The 18,012-nt window shown below is 45.5% G+C and overlaps 3 protein-coding genes across 12 annotated transcripts in view; 2 read left to right on the top strand and 1 right to left on the bottom strand.

Annotated features, from left to right (window-relative positions):
• SBF2 (SET binding factor 2) overlaps positions 1–4,519 on the bottom strand; it is a 196,127-nt gene extending 191,608 nt beyond the window's left edge. For 3 of the 9 annotated variants that reach the window (XM_071762584.1, XM_071762587.1, XM_071762586.1), the window contains exon 1: positions 4,293–4,519. Coding sequence is in view for 4 of the 9 variants with exons in the window: in XM_071762585.1 (XP_071618686.1) it covers positions 4,293–4,347 (55 nt within the window). In the remaining 5 variants the exon portion in view is untranslated. The remainder of the gene's footprint in view (positions 1–4,292) is intronic. The other 6 variants (XM_071762590.1, XM_071762585.1, XM_071762589.1 and 3 more) reach the window with 3 other exon arrangements.
• LOC139804800 (uncharacterized) lies at positions 4,346–7,343 on the top strand. The gene is made up of 3 exons (XM_071762414.1): positions 4,346–4,529; positions 4,560–5,336; positions 6,841–7,343. Exons 1-3 carry the CDS (start codon positions 4,346–4,348, stop codon positions 6,846–6,848), a joined length of 969 nt encoding a protein of 322 aa, XP_071618515.1. The 3' UTR covers positions 6,849–7,343.
• A 3,154-nt stretch (positions 7,344–10,497) lies between these two features.
• On the top strand, positions 10,498–13,599 carry ADM (adrenomedullin). Of its 2 annotated transcripts, none has more exons than XM_071762622.1 (4): positions 10,498–10,627; positions 11,203–11,310; positions 11,606–11,746; positions 12,237–13,599. In XM_071762622.1, exons 2-4 carry the CDS (start codon positions 11,213–11,215, stop codon positions 12,544–12,546), a joined length of 549 nt encoding a protein of 182 aa, XP_071618723.1. In that variant the 5' UTR covers positions 10,498–10,627; positions 11,203–11,212; the 3' UTR covers positions 12,547–13,599. The 2 variants fall into 2 exon arrangements, with proteins under 2 accessions (XP_071618723.1, XP_071618722.1); XM_071762621.1 differs by having other exon boundaries at positions 10,507–10,627; positions 11,200–11,310.
• Positions 13,600–18,012: the final 4,413 nt, after the last annotated feature.

Below are 18,012 nucleotides of genomic sequence, written 5' to 3'. Positions count from 1 at the left end.
ACACATTATATCAGCATTTATCAGTTATGACAACAGCCAACTAAAACTGCTATACTCTTGCAAGCCTTCCTTCACCCACATTACAACTGCATACACAAGCAAGAACAAAAACCATTAGTCTCTCTTTTTACAGCAAAGTCATCTCACAGAAAACATCCACTTCACCTCACAGGCTTTCAGAGTTAACTGCTGGGTACACAACAGCATCCTGCAGGAAAGCCATTATGGGTGTATGGGCAAATAAATCAATTCCGGTATTTAGTTATCTCTTCTTTAACCTTACCTTTTGGTTGCTGAGCTAAGAAAGACACAAAATGTTATCTCATTCACCTTTTTCAAGTACTATCACATGTAAATTCCATGGATAAATTTATGATTATAGCTTACACCAGCAAAAATAAAACAAAAAGGCATTTTCTCACACCCTTTTATGAACTTTGCAAACACCTGAGTTCTTCCTAAACCCCATCCACATTCCATTATGCAAACATATTCAACGGGAATTTTTGGTGAAGCACAAACACACTTCAAAATCCATGGAAAAGGAAAATGGATATATAGTAAGGTCTTCAGGGATTTTCTCCAGCATTTAAACCAGAATGCCTACATTTTCTAGCACCTTTGTTCCCTTCAGAATGTCTGTAAATGCCTTTTGTAACAAGTTACATAAAGATTTTATATTATGCTGATATATTGGAGAAAAATGTGGTTATCTGCCTTAGTAAAGCTTCACTTGGATGTAAAATCAACATGGTAAAGCAACCTTGGTGCATCACTGAAATCTGTCGGATTTCCACTGTTAGAACAAAAGCAACAGTTTTGGTTTTTTAAATCTGAGGGACTTATTAAATCTGGTTTCTCCAGCTCTGACAAGACACTGAACATGAAGTTCCAACAGGAGCTACTCCTATCACAGCTCTTCACCATGACTCAGAACACGATTTAAAGACATGTAACAGCAATTACAACTATTTCAACTTACTTTTTTGGTGAAAGATAAGAAAATTTTAAGCAGGAATACAGTCAACTATACTTGAAATACATAAAAAAGTTACATGAATCTGATCATCCTTTACAACACAATGACTTTTCCTTAGCTTCCTATGGGCCCTACTGGCACTTAAGTTGTCAAGGCTCATTCTCTACTCAAGCTGAATTTCCATACATCTTACGGAGCACAAATAAACTCCCTGTAACAGGAACTATTCAAAGGCACCCGTTACTCTTCTTGGAACACATATGAGATTAAGACACCTGATGAACATTCTTGATCCCCAGGATCTAGGACCACTTCAGATGATTCAGGCTGCAGTATATCTGCCCTTCCTATGCCTGCTCTTGCTCCTCTTTTATGACAATATTGGCATTCATTTGTACATACTGGAGATCCAACTCTGACAAATTAGCAGAAAGGTACCCCAGAAAAAAAAAAAATCACTCAGTGAAAAAGGCAAAATACTCAGGCAAGAAGGATCTTTTTGAAAACTCAGCACCTTAAAGCAAGCTGAAAACCACAGGAAGATCTAACACAATAGGGATGACAGCACCAGGAATGCAATACACTCAAAGTCAAAGGCACAGACTGGGACAGGAATGAACTTTAAAATGCTCAGCCCCCAAAGGATATTCTCTTTGGTTTATTTGAGGACAGTAGTAATATTCACCTCCCATTAATACTGACTTTGTAAGATTAAAATCTGTAACAACAATAACAACATTTTTCTGCAACAAGAAAAATCTAGAAATGTGCTCTTAATTGCACAAGCACATAAAGGCAACATTTTAGATATTTCATGTTTTTTTAGTAAAGCTAAATAATCCGCACAGGGAAGCAATATCTTTACCATGTTTTCAGTGTATTGCAGATATTGGTTAACAGTGTTAATAAATCCACATAACCCATGTGAACTCAAAGCAGGTGATGGCTCCTACAGAGAAACAGAAGAGACAGTAGGGCTTTTCTGGGAGAACAGTCATTACTATAAACATCCTTTCTTATTAACCATAAGTGTTAAACCATAAGTGCAAAAAAAACCATAACCATAAGTGCAAAAAAAAAAAAAAAAAAAGCAAAAAAAAAAAAGCGCAACACTATAAAATGTGCATTAAAACCAAGCCATAACCTTGCTGAAGATGAAAAAACAAAACAAAAAACTAAAAAACTATACACCTAACAATGCAACCAAAGAATGTTTGCCCCCGTTTTTTATATAGCGAGAATATAATAAATGCATCAAGAAACTATGACTTTTACAAGAAAAAGGTCAGTACTCCATGTATTATGGGATCACATGTGGGGGTAAAGGAATTTCAAGAACAATGCAAGCCTAGTCTTCAACAGAATGTCATTTCTTCAGGCATTTTTAGCACGAAGCACTAAAGCAGCAATGAGTAATTTAGATGATGAAGTCTAAAAAGTTATTTTCTGGGCTCAGCCTTTTCAAATTAAGGTTTTGGAGTTGTTTCTGAACCTGCTAAACTTCAGCCATGCGAAAAATTCTAGTGAACTTCATAAGACCATTTAACACCATAGATGAGGATATTTTACAAACATCAAAATCACAGATGACACTGAGAAGCCTATGTCACATAATCAAGCTGTACCAGATTGACCAGAACCTTTAAGAAGATACCCTACTTACTTTTGTCTCCTCCTTAAAAGCACACCTAGATTTTTTGATTGCTTTTTTGTTTTGACTTGGGCTCTTTATTACTGCGGGAGGAAACGTTCCAAACAAGACAGCAAAAGGAGAGACCTGTTATTTTAATAAAGTATACTCGATTTCACATGTCTTATAATCTTGTCACTACAATTAGGACAAGTCTATTCCCAAATGGGGTGGGATGAGAAACTGAACTGTAAGTGATGTAATAACAGTACTGGTACAGTAACATCCAAGCAACCAGAATTTTTAAGCCACCTTATCTTTAAACGCATAAATATAGTGATGTCCCTGAAAACTGTATTTCTTAAAAAAAAAAAAACAAAACAAAACCCGACTGTAAGAGTTTACTAGCTAAGGTATTAGAATAAATACAGATTATACACAATTGCTATTTCAAAGAATTACTTAGAGCAACAAACTTGAGTGTTGTTTGGTTTAAGTAAAGTCAAACAAATTAGGGGACATTCACTTGTTTACAATATTGTTTATTAAGAACATACATACAAAGGATCGTTCTGAAACGCCCCAAACAAACACATACCAGTTGCCAATCACTTCATTTTCAAATCAGATCAAATACCGATTTAACGTCTCCCCAGCAACAACTGTGGTATTATCAAAACATCAATCTACCTAATAGAAACCACTCTCGCTTTACCCACAAAACGACAGCAGGTATCACCGTTTTCCTTCCACCCGAGCAGACAGAAACCACCTCGATTCTCAAAAAAAAAACCAAAAACAAACCATGCCAAAAACAAACAAACAAACCAAAAAGCAGCTACCCCTTAAGAGCCTACGGAGTGCCACAGCGGTTCCTCAGGTGTTCGCGGCGGCACCTTTTTAACGCACAGGAAGTTGTACGACCCCAGTCAAAACGGGCAAACAGCCCCACTGCTTTCCAAGCCCCTCAAGCTTTGTTCTCCTTTGTGGCTGCGGTTGTACACGCCTCAGCTAGCAATACAAAGGGGGGGAAACAGCAGCCAGCACCGCCGATTTCAGCAAAAACAGCGCGGGAAAGAGGAACCCACAAACACCCTCTGCGGCCAGCCCGCACCGGCTGCTGGGCGGGGCAGGGGGAAGGTGGTGTGCACGTCCGTTCACAGTATTTATTTTAAGCTGCTTTCTTCAAGGAACCAACAGCCCGTTTCCACCGGGACGGTGGGGCAAGGCCGCAGGGTACGCCCTGGCCGGCTGCCGCCTCCCCGGCCCCGCGCCATGTCCTGCTCGCGGCGGGGCCCGGCTAGCGGGGCTGCCAGGTGGACTAAGGCCGTGAGAGGGAGGCGAGGCCGTTCCACACAGCCGAAGGTTGCCCATGCCCGGTCAGCCTGCCGCCGGGCGATAGAAGTGCCCCTCAGCTTTTCCGCCGGCCCGCTCCGCCTCAGGAAGGGGAATTAACCCTTCCCTGGCTACCGCCGGCCACTGCGCCCCTTCGCGGGGGTGAGGTCGGCCCCGCTGCCCACAGACGCCTTCCTCCCCACTGCTGGACACGCTCCCCATGTGCCCGACAGTCTCCTCCTCCTGCATCCCGACCGGAGGCGGGAGGGAGCCGGGGCCGGACAGGAACGAGGGGAGGGGGGAAGAGGCCAGGCACCGCGGGGCAGCCCTGCGCGCAGCCACACCTACCTGTCTTCTCGTGGTCATAGCCCACCACGATGAAATAGTCGGCCAGCCTGGCCATGGCTGAGAGAAGCCCGGCTCGGGCTTCACCACCCCTGCTGCTGCTACTGATGCTGCGGCGGCAGCTCCCGGGAGGTTCAGCATCCTCCCCTCTGCGCCCGCCACAAGAGAAGCGGCACCACCTCAGCCATGTTGGAGGCGCGGGCGCGCTGTGCGCCTGCGCGCCGCCGAGACCGCTGCGCCGTGACCCCGCCGGGCTGGGCGTGGGCTGAGGGCTCTCCGGCGGCACAGCCCCGCTGCCTTTAGGGGTCACACCCGCCAACCCCCTCGCCTCGCAGCTTGCCCGCAGTGGGATTTGTCTCCTCGCAGTCTGCCTGTGCAGCCTCTCTACCCATGGCGCAGGGTGTCCGCAACACTTTCTCCCGATCTGCACGCAAAGGAAAAGTCGGGTGCCTGAGCGGGACTTGACCTCACCGCCCTCCGCAGGAACCTGTCCTGAGAGAGGCGGCCGGGAAAGGCATCGCATTCGCTTAGTTTCTGAGAAAAGAAAACACAGTAGCGCATTTAAGGCCATCGCACTCTCCCCCCCACCCCCTCGCCCCGAGCTCAGCCTCGGAATCGAGACTGAACATTTCCAGGATGTTTCCTGTTTACGTTTTATCCGGGATGTGCGGAACATGCCGCCGCGGAGGGAAGTCGGCCCGCGCGGCTGTCGGGGCGCTCAAGGCCCGACGGGGCTCTCCGGCGGTGCCCGGCAACCGAGTAGCGGGGCAGGGATTTCATCCCCCGGCCTTTCCTCACATAACAGCCGCCGCCCTGGGGTCTGTCCCCAGATGTCGCGGCAGCGGCGCCGAGAGGAGGTTGGCCTGGGCTGCCCTGCTCTGCCCGATCCTGCCGGCTGCCGCGTCCTCTTGGTCGATATGGGTTCCCTCTTCCATGCTGCTAGCGCGGGTGACGGCGGGCAGCAACTCGGCGTAATCCTCCTGGCCTCAGCGCGCTGGTCTGGGCACAACGCGGTGGCTGTCCGAGCACTCCACAGGGCAGCTATTTGTATGAGGCTGACACCTTTGGGATTCACACCCTCGAAAGTTTGATAGGCTTGCTAACAGTTGCAGAGATGCTGTTGATAAACAGGGTGTCTGACTGTAGATCGCTTGGCTAACTGGCGGTGTCAGCCAAAACAGTCTCATAAACTTCCATGCACATCCTGTTTAATATCCCAAAAGAGAACAAACAATGTAAAGGGTATCAGATGTACTACATGAGGAGCTGCAGCAGCCATGGGTACCAGGGGTTACACGGTAAGGCAGCACACTGAATTTGCTTTTCACAATCCAGCATCAAGGACCCAACAGTCAGTCATTAGTGGCTTCACACAGACATTTCTGCTTCTGTTTCAAACACGCAATTCTTACACCTATGTAGCTGGGACATATCGATGCAGTCTCTTGCTAATAATCACAATGGTTTGTGCCTTCTCAGCAGAGGACAGTAGTCAAAATCTTGGAATAAACAGCTTTGTGAATTAACTGTTTTGAAGTTGGGTGTCACGTAAAATGATCTAAACTTAATAAAATTGCTTGTTAACTTTAGGAGTAAAGAAAACCACATAATACATACACTGAAAAGGTTGAATATACTTTTGAGAAAGAGATACGCTCCATGGGGTTAGTTTTTTCCTACAGGTAGGAGCTAGAGGGAATACCTTTCTTAAGTTATGCACAGGCATTTTCATGATCCTGTAGACTTTCATGAGTGAAACCCATTAAGCTGCTTTTAAAACACTGAACTTTTTGATTAAAAGCATTTCTGATGTAGCAATAAAAAAACACAAGTCATAATGAAGCCACATACTACCCCTGTGAGGTGGACAAGCATAAAGCTCACTGACATAACTCCTATGAGGGGATGCTGCAGTTGTTCAACAGCAGAAAGCAAAGACATACAACCATTTACAAAATGGTTCTGTATAGCTAATTCTGGAGGAAAAGTATTGAGACACTGAGAATTGGCTAATTTGGAAGTGAAATGGGACCTTGGGGTTATTGTATCTGTACTCATACAAAGGTTCAACATGGAATAAGAAATCTCAGTAGTTATGTCACACTGCTCTTTTAAGCTAAGAATTTCAGCTAACACTTTTCCCAGGGCATTAACAAATTCTGTATCAAGAGGAAGATGTTACTTACTCCTTCCATAATTATTGCCAGTGCCCACTTTACAGCCTTGCTTCTTCCATCTAGACCAGTATAGCCGATGCTTGGTTAGTTTATATAAAGCACGTCACTAACAGGGGCACATCTTAAGTACTCATGTAACAGGAATGACACCGTTTGAATCTGTTTGAACACAGCTGTGTACCTGCATTGACAGCAAAAGAAACCAGTCATCCATAACTTATTTCCTTAACTTCCCTTAAGTATAGAGAAATTTTATGTTCCTATAGGACAAATGAGGAATTGGAGCAGGCAGATTGTTTGCTCACCTAAAACCTAATGCAAAGTAAACTCAAATTTCATTCAGACCACCAAAACCATAATTCTCTCTCTTGCAGCAAAGTAGCCTGTTTCCTCATGGGAGATGAAGGGGCTCACAGAGCAATGGCTCTGGGTGGACACCAAGGCCTGTGTCTCCAGAAGGACCCAATATGCAGCCGAAGGGAAGAACTGTGTGTCTGTAGCCCCTCCAGGAGACTGAAAGCACACAAAAGACAATGTTGCCACACTCAGACTGTGTACTTAGCAGCAAAAAGATGTGAAGATTCACAATACCTTCTACAGTCAACTTCTTCAAGAAATACAAAAGCCACACTGTGCCTGCACTCCATTAATCAAGCATCATCCCATCCTATGAAAGAACTGGGAAGCAGCCATGGTCCTGACCAACTTTTCCCCTGCCAATTTGCATCCCATCCTCATTTAGAAGGCTTTGTTTGGTGTACTCAAACCTATCAGATGTAAAACTCAACAAAAGCAGCTCCAATGGGACTACCAGGAACAGAATCACCCCTGTCACTGTGCCCTTGTCACAAATAAAGATGGCTGAGTGCATGCACTAGCAGCAAGGGTTTTCTGTGTGGCCATGTGGAGCCTGACAGGTTTTACATCCCTCATGGGGTGTCATTCTGCTCATTTCATACAGCCTGAAATATAATCAAGTATATTCATAGTCACAGCATACAAGCTCAATAAAATTTGTTTGAACCTGGAATGAAGCATACAAAGGCACTTCCACTGGCTTCAAATAACACTTTTTCTTGCATATTCAGCACAGAATATTTGCTTCAAACTGACTGACCATTGATGCCTACAGATTCTTAACCTTTGTTCTTGGAATAAAAATTAGCCTAAATAAAATTCTGTACAAACAGCAACTAATCTTCACAATCCCCCTGCCAGAGCAGATACATAACACTAAGTCTTTTGTACATATGGCAACAGCAATAGGTTGAATGATGAGCCCAGGATAATCAGTGAACAATTACAAGAGCTGGATGATTCTCCAGGCCAACTTGACTGCAATCAATGAGGCAGCATCCAGAGGAGAGCCTGCACTTCAGAAGAGAGTCCAGTTTTGCTGAACTTCATGATGTTTCCTCAGAATAACAGTTTGAGACTACTATCTCCATAGAAAATTCTGTGTAACTTTTCTCAAAATTGAAATAACTCAATAGTTACTAAATAATCTATAAAAGGGGACACTGTTACTTCATAGTACAAATTTGGTGACTATTGCTCACTTACAAACTGCACAGGAATGCAAGTGCTTAGGAAGAACAAATTGAGCAGCTGAACAAAGAACATGATGTTTTGTGTTAGATTTGAGGCAGCTTTATCTAATGAAGCCCTTTCACAAATCACATCAGCAATAAATGATAATTTATATCCCGGTGTTTGCCACCTCATCAATTAGAACGAGCTTACATTGTATCACTAAAATGACAGCTGTAGTCCGTATGGAACTCACATGTGAGTTGTGTTCCCACTACTGTTACTATTCCTAAATCAACATAGGATTTTTTCTGCATTGTTCGCCTAAGAATATACAAAATGCACTTCCCGTTTAGCTAAGGATTTTAATGAGGGATTTTCCAGCATTTGAGAAAGTATGTGCATTTTTTACTGGAATAGGAGGCTTAATTAGAATCAAAGCAATACTCATCACACAAAATCCTGCCTTCTTATTCGAAAAAAGCTAGGTTCAGTTTCAGCTTCTGCTGAATAAGAAAACGCTTGAACTTGCTCACGCATGAGCTTCTTCACGAGGTCTCTGAGACCTAGTCATTGTGGTCTGATGCAGTTGTGCAGCTCTGGCCATGACACAGTCCCACTCTTGAACACCTATTTTCCCATTTCTTCCTCCCTGAGCGTACATCACAGGCCTCTCGCTGCGCTCATTTCTGCTCAGCAGCAGGGTCCATGGGGAGGGCAGTGGGACTGCGACTCCACGGCGCAGCCCGACCCGACGGGCGGAACAGACCAGGGGGAGCCCGAACCGGCCGGCTCCTTAGGCGCTCTGTAGCCGTCGCTCTGCCCCGATGGCTCCCGGTGCCCCCGGAGCCGCCGCCGCGTCGCGCCCCGCGCTCTGGCAGGGCAGGTGCGGCGTTGGAGCGGATCTAGGCTTGCCCCGGCGGACAGCTCACTGCCGGGGAAACAGCCTCGCCCCGCGGGAGCCGTGCCGGCGGCTCGGGAGAAAAAAATGCCGGTTGGAGGATGCAGTGGGGAACCAACAGCTACAGTAAATGCCGACCCTCCCGGCGGGTGCTGCTGGAGACTGTGAAGGACGAGGGGACGGCGCCCAGGCGGGGTGGCGGCTCGTGGGCCAGCCGGCTCCAGGACAGGTAGATGCCGCAGACAGAAGCCTCCAGATGCCTGGACGCCGCTGGCGAGAGAGGGAGGGAGCACCTTAGACGGAGTCAGCCATGCACAGCAAGTTTCCGTCATCCCTTTGCACATACCTCTCCAGGGTGTTGTTATATACCGCGGTTATCGAGAAAGGCAGAGTCACGAGTACATACTCACCTGATTTTTGAAACACTTTGCTTGGGGCAAGATGTGAGAGAAACATCTCGCACACAGCAGATCATAACTCCCTTCCGAGTCTCTCTCGCTGGGAAGGCGACCCTGTCGCTCTAGCACGCAGGTCTCTTGGGGGCACTTCTCTCGTTTCCACTAAGTTTGCATTGTGACAAGCAATCAGAGAAACAATTTCTCTGGTGCTCGCTTCCCGCACCCGCTGCGAAGACGGACCTCTGCATTTCCGAAGCCTCACGGAGCAAAGATGCTAAAAAGCCCAAAAAGGTGGGCAGACTGAGGTTTTGCTGCTGGCCAGCCGGGAGAATGCTCTTGGAGACTTGGATCCTGCACTGGTTTAGCTTTATAAGCAGGGATGTGAATGCATTCACGTATATAAAAGTTTACGGATTGGGGATAAATCGATGCACAGCAAGTCTTCCCTGACGTCCACAACCCCAAGAATTTCAGTGGCTCCGTGTTTGCCCCAGAGTAATACCGCCTCCTTCGATAAAAGGTACAGAAATAGGCTCTAACCTTCATCTTCCAAGACCATTTAAATCGTGATTTCTCTGATTCGATCAAGTAACCAAATACATCTTATTAGATAAAAATTGCACTCAGGTTGAGTCATAAATATTAATGATGACTGATTTGTCACCTCCTTACTTATGTAAAGAAGGCTGGCATTTATTACAGTTACTCATAAAATTCATGTTGTCCAAATATGGGTTTATTTTTGGAACGTGGGTATCTGAGGGATTTGCATGGATTTTGAAATTGTGAGGGTCTAGTTCCTACACCCCTGCTTCCACCCATCTGAAACTGAATGAGAAATTACACTATCTGTCTCACCTACAATGAAAAATTATGCTGCAGACCGTGTAAACGTAATTATATACCGGCAGTTAAAAAGTCTGTCTCCTGTAAAACAGACCGAGGGGCTTATCAGATTTTGAAAGTTATGTCATTACTCGGAATCCACACCTAAAGCTGTCATTAGAATTAACAAAAATACCAAGGGGGTTGTTTAAGATAATTTTCAATAATCCTCTTGGTTTTACCCTAGTATGGGTTGCCCCCAATCCACGCTAAAATGATTAAGAAGTTATTCGGAGGTGGGGGTGGGGGTGTCAAAGAAAAATCGTCCAGCCACGCCAAGGTCCACCCACTTCCCCCGCGCTGCTCTATAAAAGCGAGCGGTGGAGCGCAGCTCGGCAGTGGTTACTTCAGACACACAAAGAAGGAGTTCTCGATCCTCAGGAAACCCTGCAACTTCGGATCGCTACTACAAGAACATTTGTCTCAGTGGATTATCCTCACTGCCAGGTAAGAACTTTTTTTTTTCCTCTCTCGACAACAAGAACACAAGATGCAAGGGAGGTGGAGAGGAAGTAAAAATCTACTAAATCTGGACTGTTATGAAGCGCTTGGAGTTATGCTGCAGAGCCTTGCACTGGCTCTTGGCATCAGCTGCCGTTTACAACGTAAGATCCAGAACTAGCTGGTTCTGCGTGCGGAGTGGGAAGATGAACTATCAAGGGATAAACTTTCAGGCAGCAAAACACTTGCCGGAGTTTGGAAACCATGTGTCTGATAGCCAGCTCTCTCTAATCTCAGGGGTTTGCTAAATCCTAATACAAGCCGCTGGGGGTATTCTGGAAATCCTGCTGGTTTTCAGCTGCCTCTGCAAGTAAAACTCTCGACAAACGTAAACTTTGGAGGCTCTGTTATTTACTCTCTGATAAGTTGTTGAGCAAATACTAGCTTCTGGCTCATATCGCAAACAAAGTCAGCGGTAGCCTGGGGGAGCTCTCTAGAATCACCAGAAATAAAGGGCAGACCTTACTTGACTTCTATTAGCAACCATGCTTAGAACTCTTCTCTTTTCTCTCCATCAGCAGCCCAGCCAGTATGAAGCTACTTCACGTAGCCCTGCTTTATGTCGGCTCTGTGACCTTCTTCGGGGTGGATGCTGTAAAGGTGGACGTAGCGACGGAGTTCAAAAGAAAGTGAGTATAGAAGCGCTCCTTCCTGCCAGCGCCCAGCCCGCTCTTGGACCTGCGGAACCTCCGCAACCCTGCACCGGGGTCCGGCCACGATCAGAGAGACTGGCTTCCCTATGGGAATTGCAGAGCTCCCAAAAGGACCCATGCCCTTTCAGGACACATTAAAAATAAATAAATAAATACACACATACAAATCTCGGCGCTGGCAAAGACTGTACCCCCTTAAATCTATTTGCTTTGGCTCCTGCTTTGCAGACTTGCGCTAACAGGCTATCCTCTTCCCTTGCTCTCCTTTCAGATGGACGAAATGGGCATTGAGCCGAGCCAAGCGGGACATGAAGCCTTCGGTAGCTCTCCGAGGGCTGGGGGCAGCCGCCGAGGTGCAGCCCCTCATACGGACCCAGGACGTGAGGGAGGATCCCCGAGTCTCGCATCCCAGGTAAATTCCAGCCCTTTCTGGACTCGGCACTTGCTCGAGGCAGTGGAAAGTTTTGGGCTCCCCTCATTTCTGGGTGCTGAGGCTTATTGTCGCTATAGAACCCCCAAGCCCCAGAGGCAGGTCTTGCCCGGGCAGCACACCGCCCTAGTAGCAGCCTCTCTTCAGCTGGCGGGAGATAGCAGCGCCTTTACTGTGAAAGTCAAATATAAATAGTAACTTGAGCTCTGGATCCATAGATAAAGTAACAGCCATAAAACAGCGGGGCCTCTCTTCCCATCGGCAGCAAGCTCTGCTCTGAGACCAGCTTGCCTCTCTCCCGCCGCTCGGCGGAGGGCAGAGCCGGGGGCGGTGAGGGGGCTTTGCACAGTAGGGACGGGCCCGCCTCCAGCTTGGGGGGCTCCCTGCCCTCCCCGCCTCGGGCCTACTGGGTCCCCTGCTCCGAGGCCCCACTGCACGTATCTAATGCCCGCTCTCTCTTCCTGCCTTGCAGCAGCCGGGAGGATGCTCACATCCGCGTCAAGCGCTACCGCCAGAGCATTAACAGTTTCCCTCACTTCCAAGCCATCCGCACGGGGTGCCGGTTCGGGACATGCACGGTGCAGAAGCTGGCCCACCAGATCTACCAGCTGACGGACAAGGATAAGGACGATACCGCTCCCCCCAACAAGATCAGCCCCCAGGGCTACGGCCGCAGGCGCCGCTCCCTGCCCGAACGCCGCAGCCCGGACCGCTTCCCTTGGGCCGGGCGGCGCCCCCGGACGCGGCGGGCGCAGACCCTCGCCCCTGTTCTGGGGATCTGAACGCCGCACTACCCGGCCGAGGCTGTCTCTGATGGATAGACTGACGCACGGACACTCCGGAGGTCCGTCGATGCTCGGGAGCTGCCACTCTGATTCGTGGAGAGCGCCCGTCCGGGCGGGACCCCGGCGCACCTTCCCTGGGCCGGGGGCGGCGGAGCGGCGGGCCGCGTCGCCAGGGCCCGACAGAGCGAGGAGCGGCTGGTCCCGCGGCGGAGAGCCAGTGCGGTGAAACTGTGAAGGCCATGTCCCGCTGGAGACGCACTGGGGCTGCTCCCTCCGTCCGCCGCAGCGGCGGAGCGGTCACGGACTGCTTACCCTCGCCAGGAGAGGCACCGCCGGCTCCGCCGCCGCCTAGCACTGAAGGCGCCCGGCCCAAGGCCGCCAGAGGCGCCGCTGCCTCACCGGCCGCCATGTCGCCCTCCCTACCCCGCCGCTGCACCCCGGGGGACCGGGCCTGCCTTGCCGCCGGGCTGCGCTCGGAGCTGCTCCGGCCCAGTTTGCCCCGAAGAGGGGTTGCTCAGGGGGACCCCGCGACTGGGAGGACCCCAAGTGTGAGAGGGTGCACGTTCGGCCCTCGGCAGGGGCAGGTCGCAAGGACATGTTGCCCACATCTGCTCTACCCTCTGCGTTATCTGCACCCGGCAGGGAATCGGACACTCACTAGTCCCTGCGGGGACTGCCATATACTTGAACGTCACAGAGAGGAAAAGTGCAATTGTACGTGGTTTTTGTTAATTATAAGTGCGGTGTGCGTGGATCATGGGATACGTATCGATATTTAAGATTGTTCTGTGTCATGTCCTGTTTGTATCTTTTTTTTTTTTTTAAATATATTTTATTTTTATACGTTTTATATATATATATATATATATTGCATAAGGGCATTTTTAAACATTGTATCCCCTCTATTTTTCATATCGTGAATGTCAAACGCTAAACTCTTTTTCCATACATTTTTTTATCTTGCATTCCAGACTGGTGAAAGATGTAGAGAATGTATCAGTTGTTCTCCATGGGTAATATGTGAAATAAAATAAACACTATTACATAAAATGGTTCTGTTATGTTGTCTTTGGTGGGGGCAGGTGGTCAAGATGAATGATTTCTTACTGTTTTCAGTCTTACCCTTACTAACCTAGCATGACACTTCTGTGACAGACTAAAGCTCCTCAGTTACAGACGTTTTTAGCAGCCACCTTATCTAGTCAAATAAACTAAACTCAAAAGCAAGCAAGCATGCATCTTAAAATTCCAGGGCAGATCTGTTGAGAAGACTCTTACGGCCTTCTCTACCCATGTTCCAGCCAGGGCTGAAACGTGTCACAGCTTGGATTGAGCGTACAAATTTATTTTTTGCCCTAATTAATCAGAGAAACAACTGTATACTTCAGCATTGCACAACAAAGTAACAGATTTATTGAGGGAGCATGTTCCAAAAATGGTCATGGCAACTCCCAAGGTTATTTATGTGGAAGGATTTCCTGGGCCACAGTTCAGGTTAAAGTTAAACGGTGACTGGTTCAGTGTGGGCAGAACATCTTGGATGAAAGCTCAGCATTAGGGATTTTGTTGTTTTGTTCTCTCCCCCCCCCCCCCTTTTTTTTTTCTTTTTTAGATAAAAAAACAAAATTCCAACCTCAGACCAGAAAACAAACGGGAAACTGAACCTTACTAATGCACCAACAGCACCATCTATTGGTGTTTACTTTTGGTATGCCAAGAAAACTAACTAAACAAGTGTATTTTGTGTGTAACACCTCGGGTAAAACTTAATACATGCCTTATTTTACACTATCTCCAAACATAGTCAACATACACAGAAGATGACTGGGGAGCTGTAGCATTAAATGCTGCTAGAATAAATGAAATAGGGTTATTTTTTTACCTACCACTAAATGCCTAAGGAACACATATTTAAAAGAAAAATTTTAAAGAACTGGCAATGACGCCTTTCCAGGAATATTGCTGAAAAAAAAAAAAAAAAAAAAAAAAAAAAAAAAAAAAAAAAAAAGGGGTAGGAAGGTAGGAATCCAGCTGACTAGACACTCGGCATATACTCACAATGATTTTTTTTCTCCAAAGATTTGAACTTTTGCTCAGAATTGCCCATTTTTTGTTACTTGCCTTATCCTTTTCAACCAAGCATTTGAATTACCATCTGTTTGTTAACAGCTGGAAGAGAATTTACCTCTCTACTGCTGGGAGGGATTTCTGGTACAGACTTTTTATGAGGTAAGGGGTGACAGCAAATGCATGATCCTCATCACAGGTTATAGCTGCCAGCTAAGAAACAAGCAAGTGGCTATTCTCAAATCATGAAAGATTTTGAAATTAGAAGAGCTGCTGCTTATAAGTTTTATGTTGCTTGCAAAGGGAAATGAAAACGTGTAGGTGAAAGTGTGATCCTGCTTAAAATACATAGAACAACCAAAATTAACAGAACCATACAATTTAATAGCTACAATGTTTTACTTACAGGTTATGCAGCTAGCATCTTTGCCATCTAAACTTGGGAGATAAGGCTGGACTGGGCAATAGCATGCCTAAGTATGTATTTGTCAACTGGTTACTTCTGTTTGTATTGAGCTTTTCTTCATTTACTACAAAAACCCAGTTCCCACTGCAAATATCTTTTTTTCGCTGTTTTCGTTTTCACTGATAGAAAACACTTCTCTCAGACCTGAAATACCCTTGGTCTAGGTGGACAGAGCTAAAACCAACAAGCTGGTGCAGGATGGCATAATGCTGACCTTACTAAAGTGCAAAAAATGCTGTTGGAAGGATCAAGGGCACCACCTGCAGCGCTCGTGGGGAAAAGCAAAATGTTGGAGCTGGAATAAATAGCAACTGAATAGAACATCTTTTATTTTTAAAATTTCCTCCATGCCCAAAGAAATACTTGAAACTATGTCTTTTAAAGGGTAAAGACCAAGCTCTTTCTCTTGCCCATGCAGGAAACATTACTGCCTAAGCATCTTTTCACCATGAACATCCCACAAAGCAAAATGTTGGGTGGTAGCCTTTAAACAGTAGTTGAAATCCATATATGAACTGGAGTACAAATCTCTGAGAAGTGTGAGGTTTTTGAAACCCCTGAAGTTTCAGGGAGAACAAGGTTTTGAAACAGTACCAACCTATGAAAACAAGCTTCTTTTCAAAGTCCTAGAAGTTCAAGAGGAGCTGTGTGCTTAGGTCAAGGCCAGCTTATGCTCTGACAGGTGAGAAGTGTAAGGTGTTATCAAATGCCTCCAAAATCAGAAGCATCTGTTTGCACAACACCTTAGTTAAAGTATTAAGTTCTAAGAACAGTTCGGTGCCTCACAGGCCAGCATTTCAAAGGCGGCTTAAACATGACTGTAAGTTCAGTTCAAACAAGGTTGTAAATTAAAATTAGTTTTGCAATGTTAAATATCAGAGCAGGAATTGATCCTTGTCCATCAGTCTGTTCAACAGCAGATGTTAAAGGAGTGGTCACCATTCTCAGTAAGCTCGACAGTGAAGCATCAGAGCAGTTCATGGAATATGCTTTATGAGTTATTATTTTGTTTTCTATGTCCCCTAGAAACACCCTATGGTTAAGAAATGTACCTCACTATAGACAATTTTTAAATTACCAAAATAAATTCTAAAAGCTATTTTTAGCTCAGAAAGATTTTTGCAGCTCCATTATTAGTGCTATGCAGAATGATGGCAAAGAGCCTAAATGCTGATATACAAGTGCTTTCCCATGAAGTCCTAGTCCAGATCCCCTAACATGGAACAGGGAAGTTATTATTTTTCTTTCTGCAGTTGATGCCACAAAACTTACTTTAAGCAGCCATGTCACACAGAGGACTACAAAAAATATTTGTTCTCCAGTTACATCAGAAAGTGGTCGGAGAGTTCTGCCACTGTTACCTAGGAACTACTGTATCAAAAAATCAGAGACACTGGTGTACTTTCAGATGATTAACAAAATCTGCAAAGCCTCTTGGTCTGTGCTAGTAAGAACTGTAGTCAGGTGCCAGATATAAACTTCTTCTGCAAGTACAATGACAGAAAGGGGAATACTAATGAATGCTTTGGCACGTATGAAGCCTTTTCTGGCTCATTTAGTACCCAAAGGACAACAAGTCATAATTAAAGCCAATAATGGCAACTCCAGAAAGCCATCCAAATACTTTCCTTGTGCTGTCAATACACCATTTTATATTATCTCACATCATACTTAAGTAGTGTAGAGCACACAGGCATCAGGAGAAAAAATTCCAACTTGACTAAGTACAACCAGTAACTAAAACCAATTATGCCTAACTAAAATTTGTTTATTATGTTCACAGGGGTTTGCTTTTATTATCCAAATATTTCTCAAAGAACATTTTTTTTTCACCAAATAATTTGTGTCAGCTTTGAAATAGTTGTAATTTTTAAACACTTAATTCTCTGGAGCAGGGCCATGTATGCTTCATAAGAAGCAGCATAATTTGCTCATGAGGTAAAGAACTTTGCTATGAAAAAGCCTTTTTACTGCATGCTATATACACTAGTCAAAATGCTTTATAACTACAATGTCTCCAAATGAAAAACAAGTGGTTCCATGAAAACCAGAATCAGTGTTAATGATTTGATAAGACTGGAGTATTTTGCATACAAAATTCCCAGCAACAGAAACAGAAATGAGGAGGCCAAATTAAATCTTTTTACTTTGATGTTCTGATAACTTTTAGCAAACATTTAACCCTCCCATCCACTTACAAGATCCTGGGTTTTTCCAAAGTCAGGAAAGATCTGTCCAACCTAACTGAAAGCAAATATTTTGTAATTCTGTCTCTCAGAATAGGTTTGCAAAATAAATATTCCTCCAATACTTTCAGTCAACTATCGCTTCCCACATCTGTCAGCTTGTGAATTACACACAACTTTTCCAGCAATTATAAAATGGTTTATATTTTCTTCATACTTTGCTAACATGGTGTAAAAATAAACAAACAAATGTCTGGGTCTTAATCTCTGATGTCCAGTAGTATTGGCAGAAACAGGAGAACAAACGTAACGGATCTTATCTGTTAGTGCAGGAGCAAACCAAGCAGTTCATCAAACAAACATGATTATTGTCCTTTTAATAGGTGGTTACTGCCACAGGAGTTGTCATGAAATTGAAACACTCAAAGACTAAAAGGCCAGCATGTAATCCATCCCATAGCTGTTACAGGAGAGGACAAAAGGGTGTGTGGGCTCCTCATTTCCCCTTACATGACCTGACCCTATTGTGCCTCTCTGCTAGAAACCAGTAAACTCTCAGAGGCCACCACACTTCCCTGCCTGTGTATAAGGACTCCAGAGGAGATCTGAGTCTGCAAGCTGGAAGGAGACATCTGCACCTGGTAAAGAAAATTTGTTCTCTTTAGCAACAAGGAAAAAGCGATGGATTTTGTAAGACAGTTTTTCTAAGTAATTTTTTTTCCTGGGGCTGTGCATCTCTGCATC

The sequence above is a fragment of the Heliangelus exortis genome, chromosome 18 (assembly GCF_036169615.1).
Source record: "Heliangelus exortis chromosome 18, bHelExo1.hap1, whole genome shotgun sequence".
Lineage (NCBI taxonomy): Eukaryota > Metazoa > Chordata > Aves > Apodiformes > Trochilidae > Heliangelus > Heliangelus exortis.
Note: the sequence above shows the minus strand (reverse complement) of the source record. Positions and strands in the feature narration are given on the sequence as shown.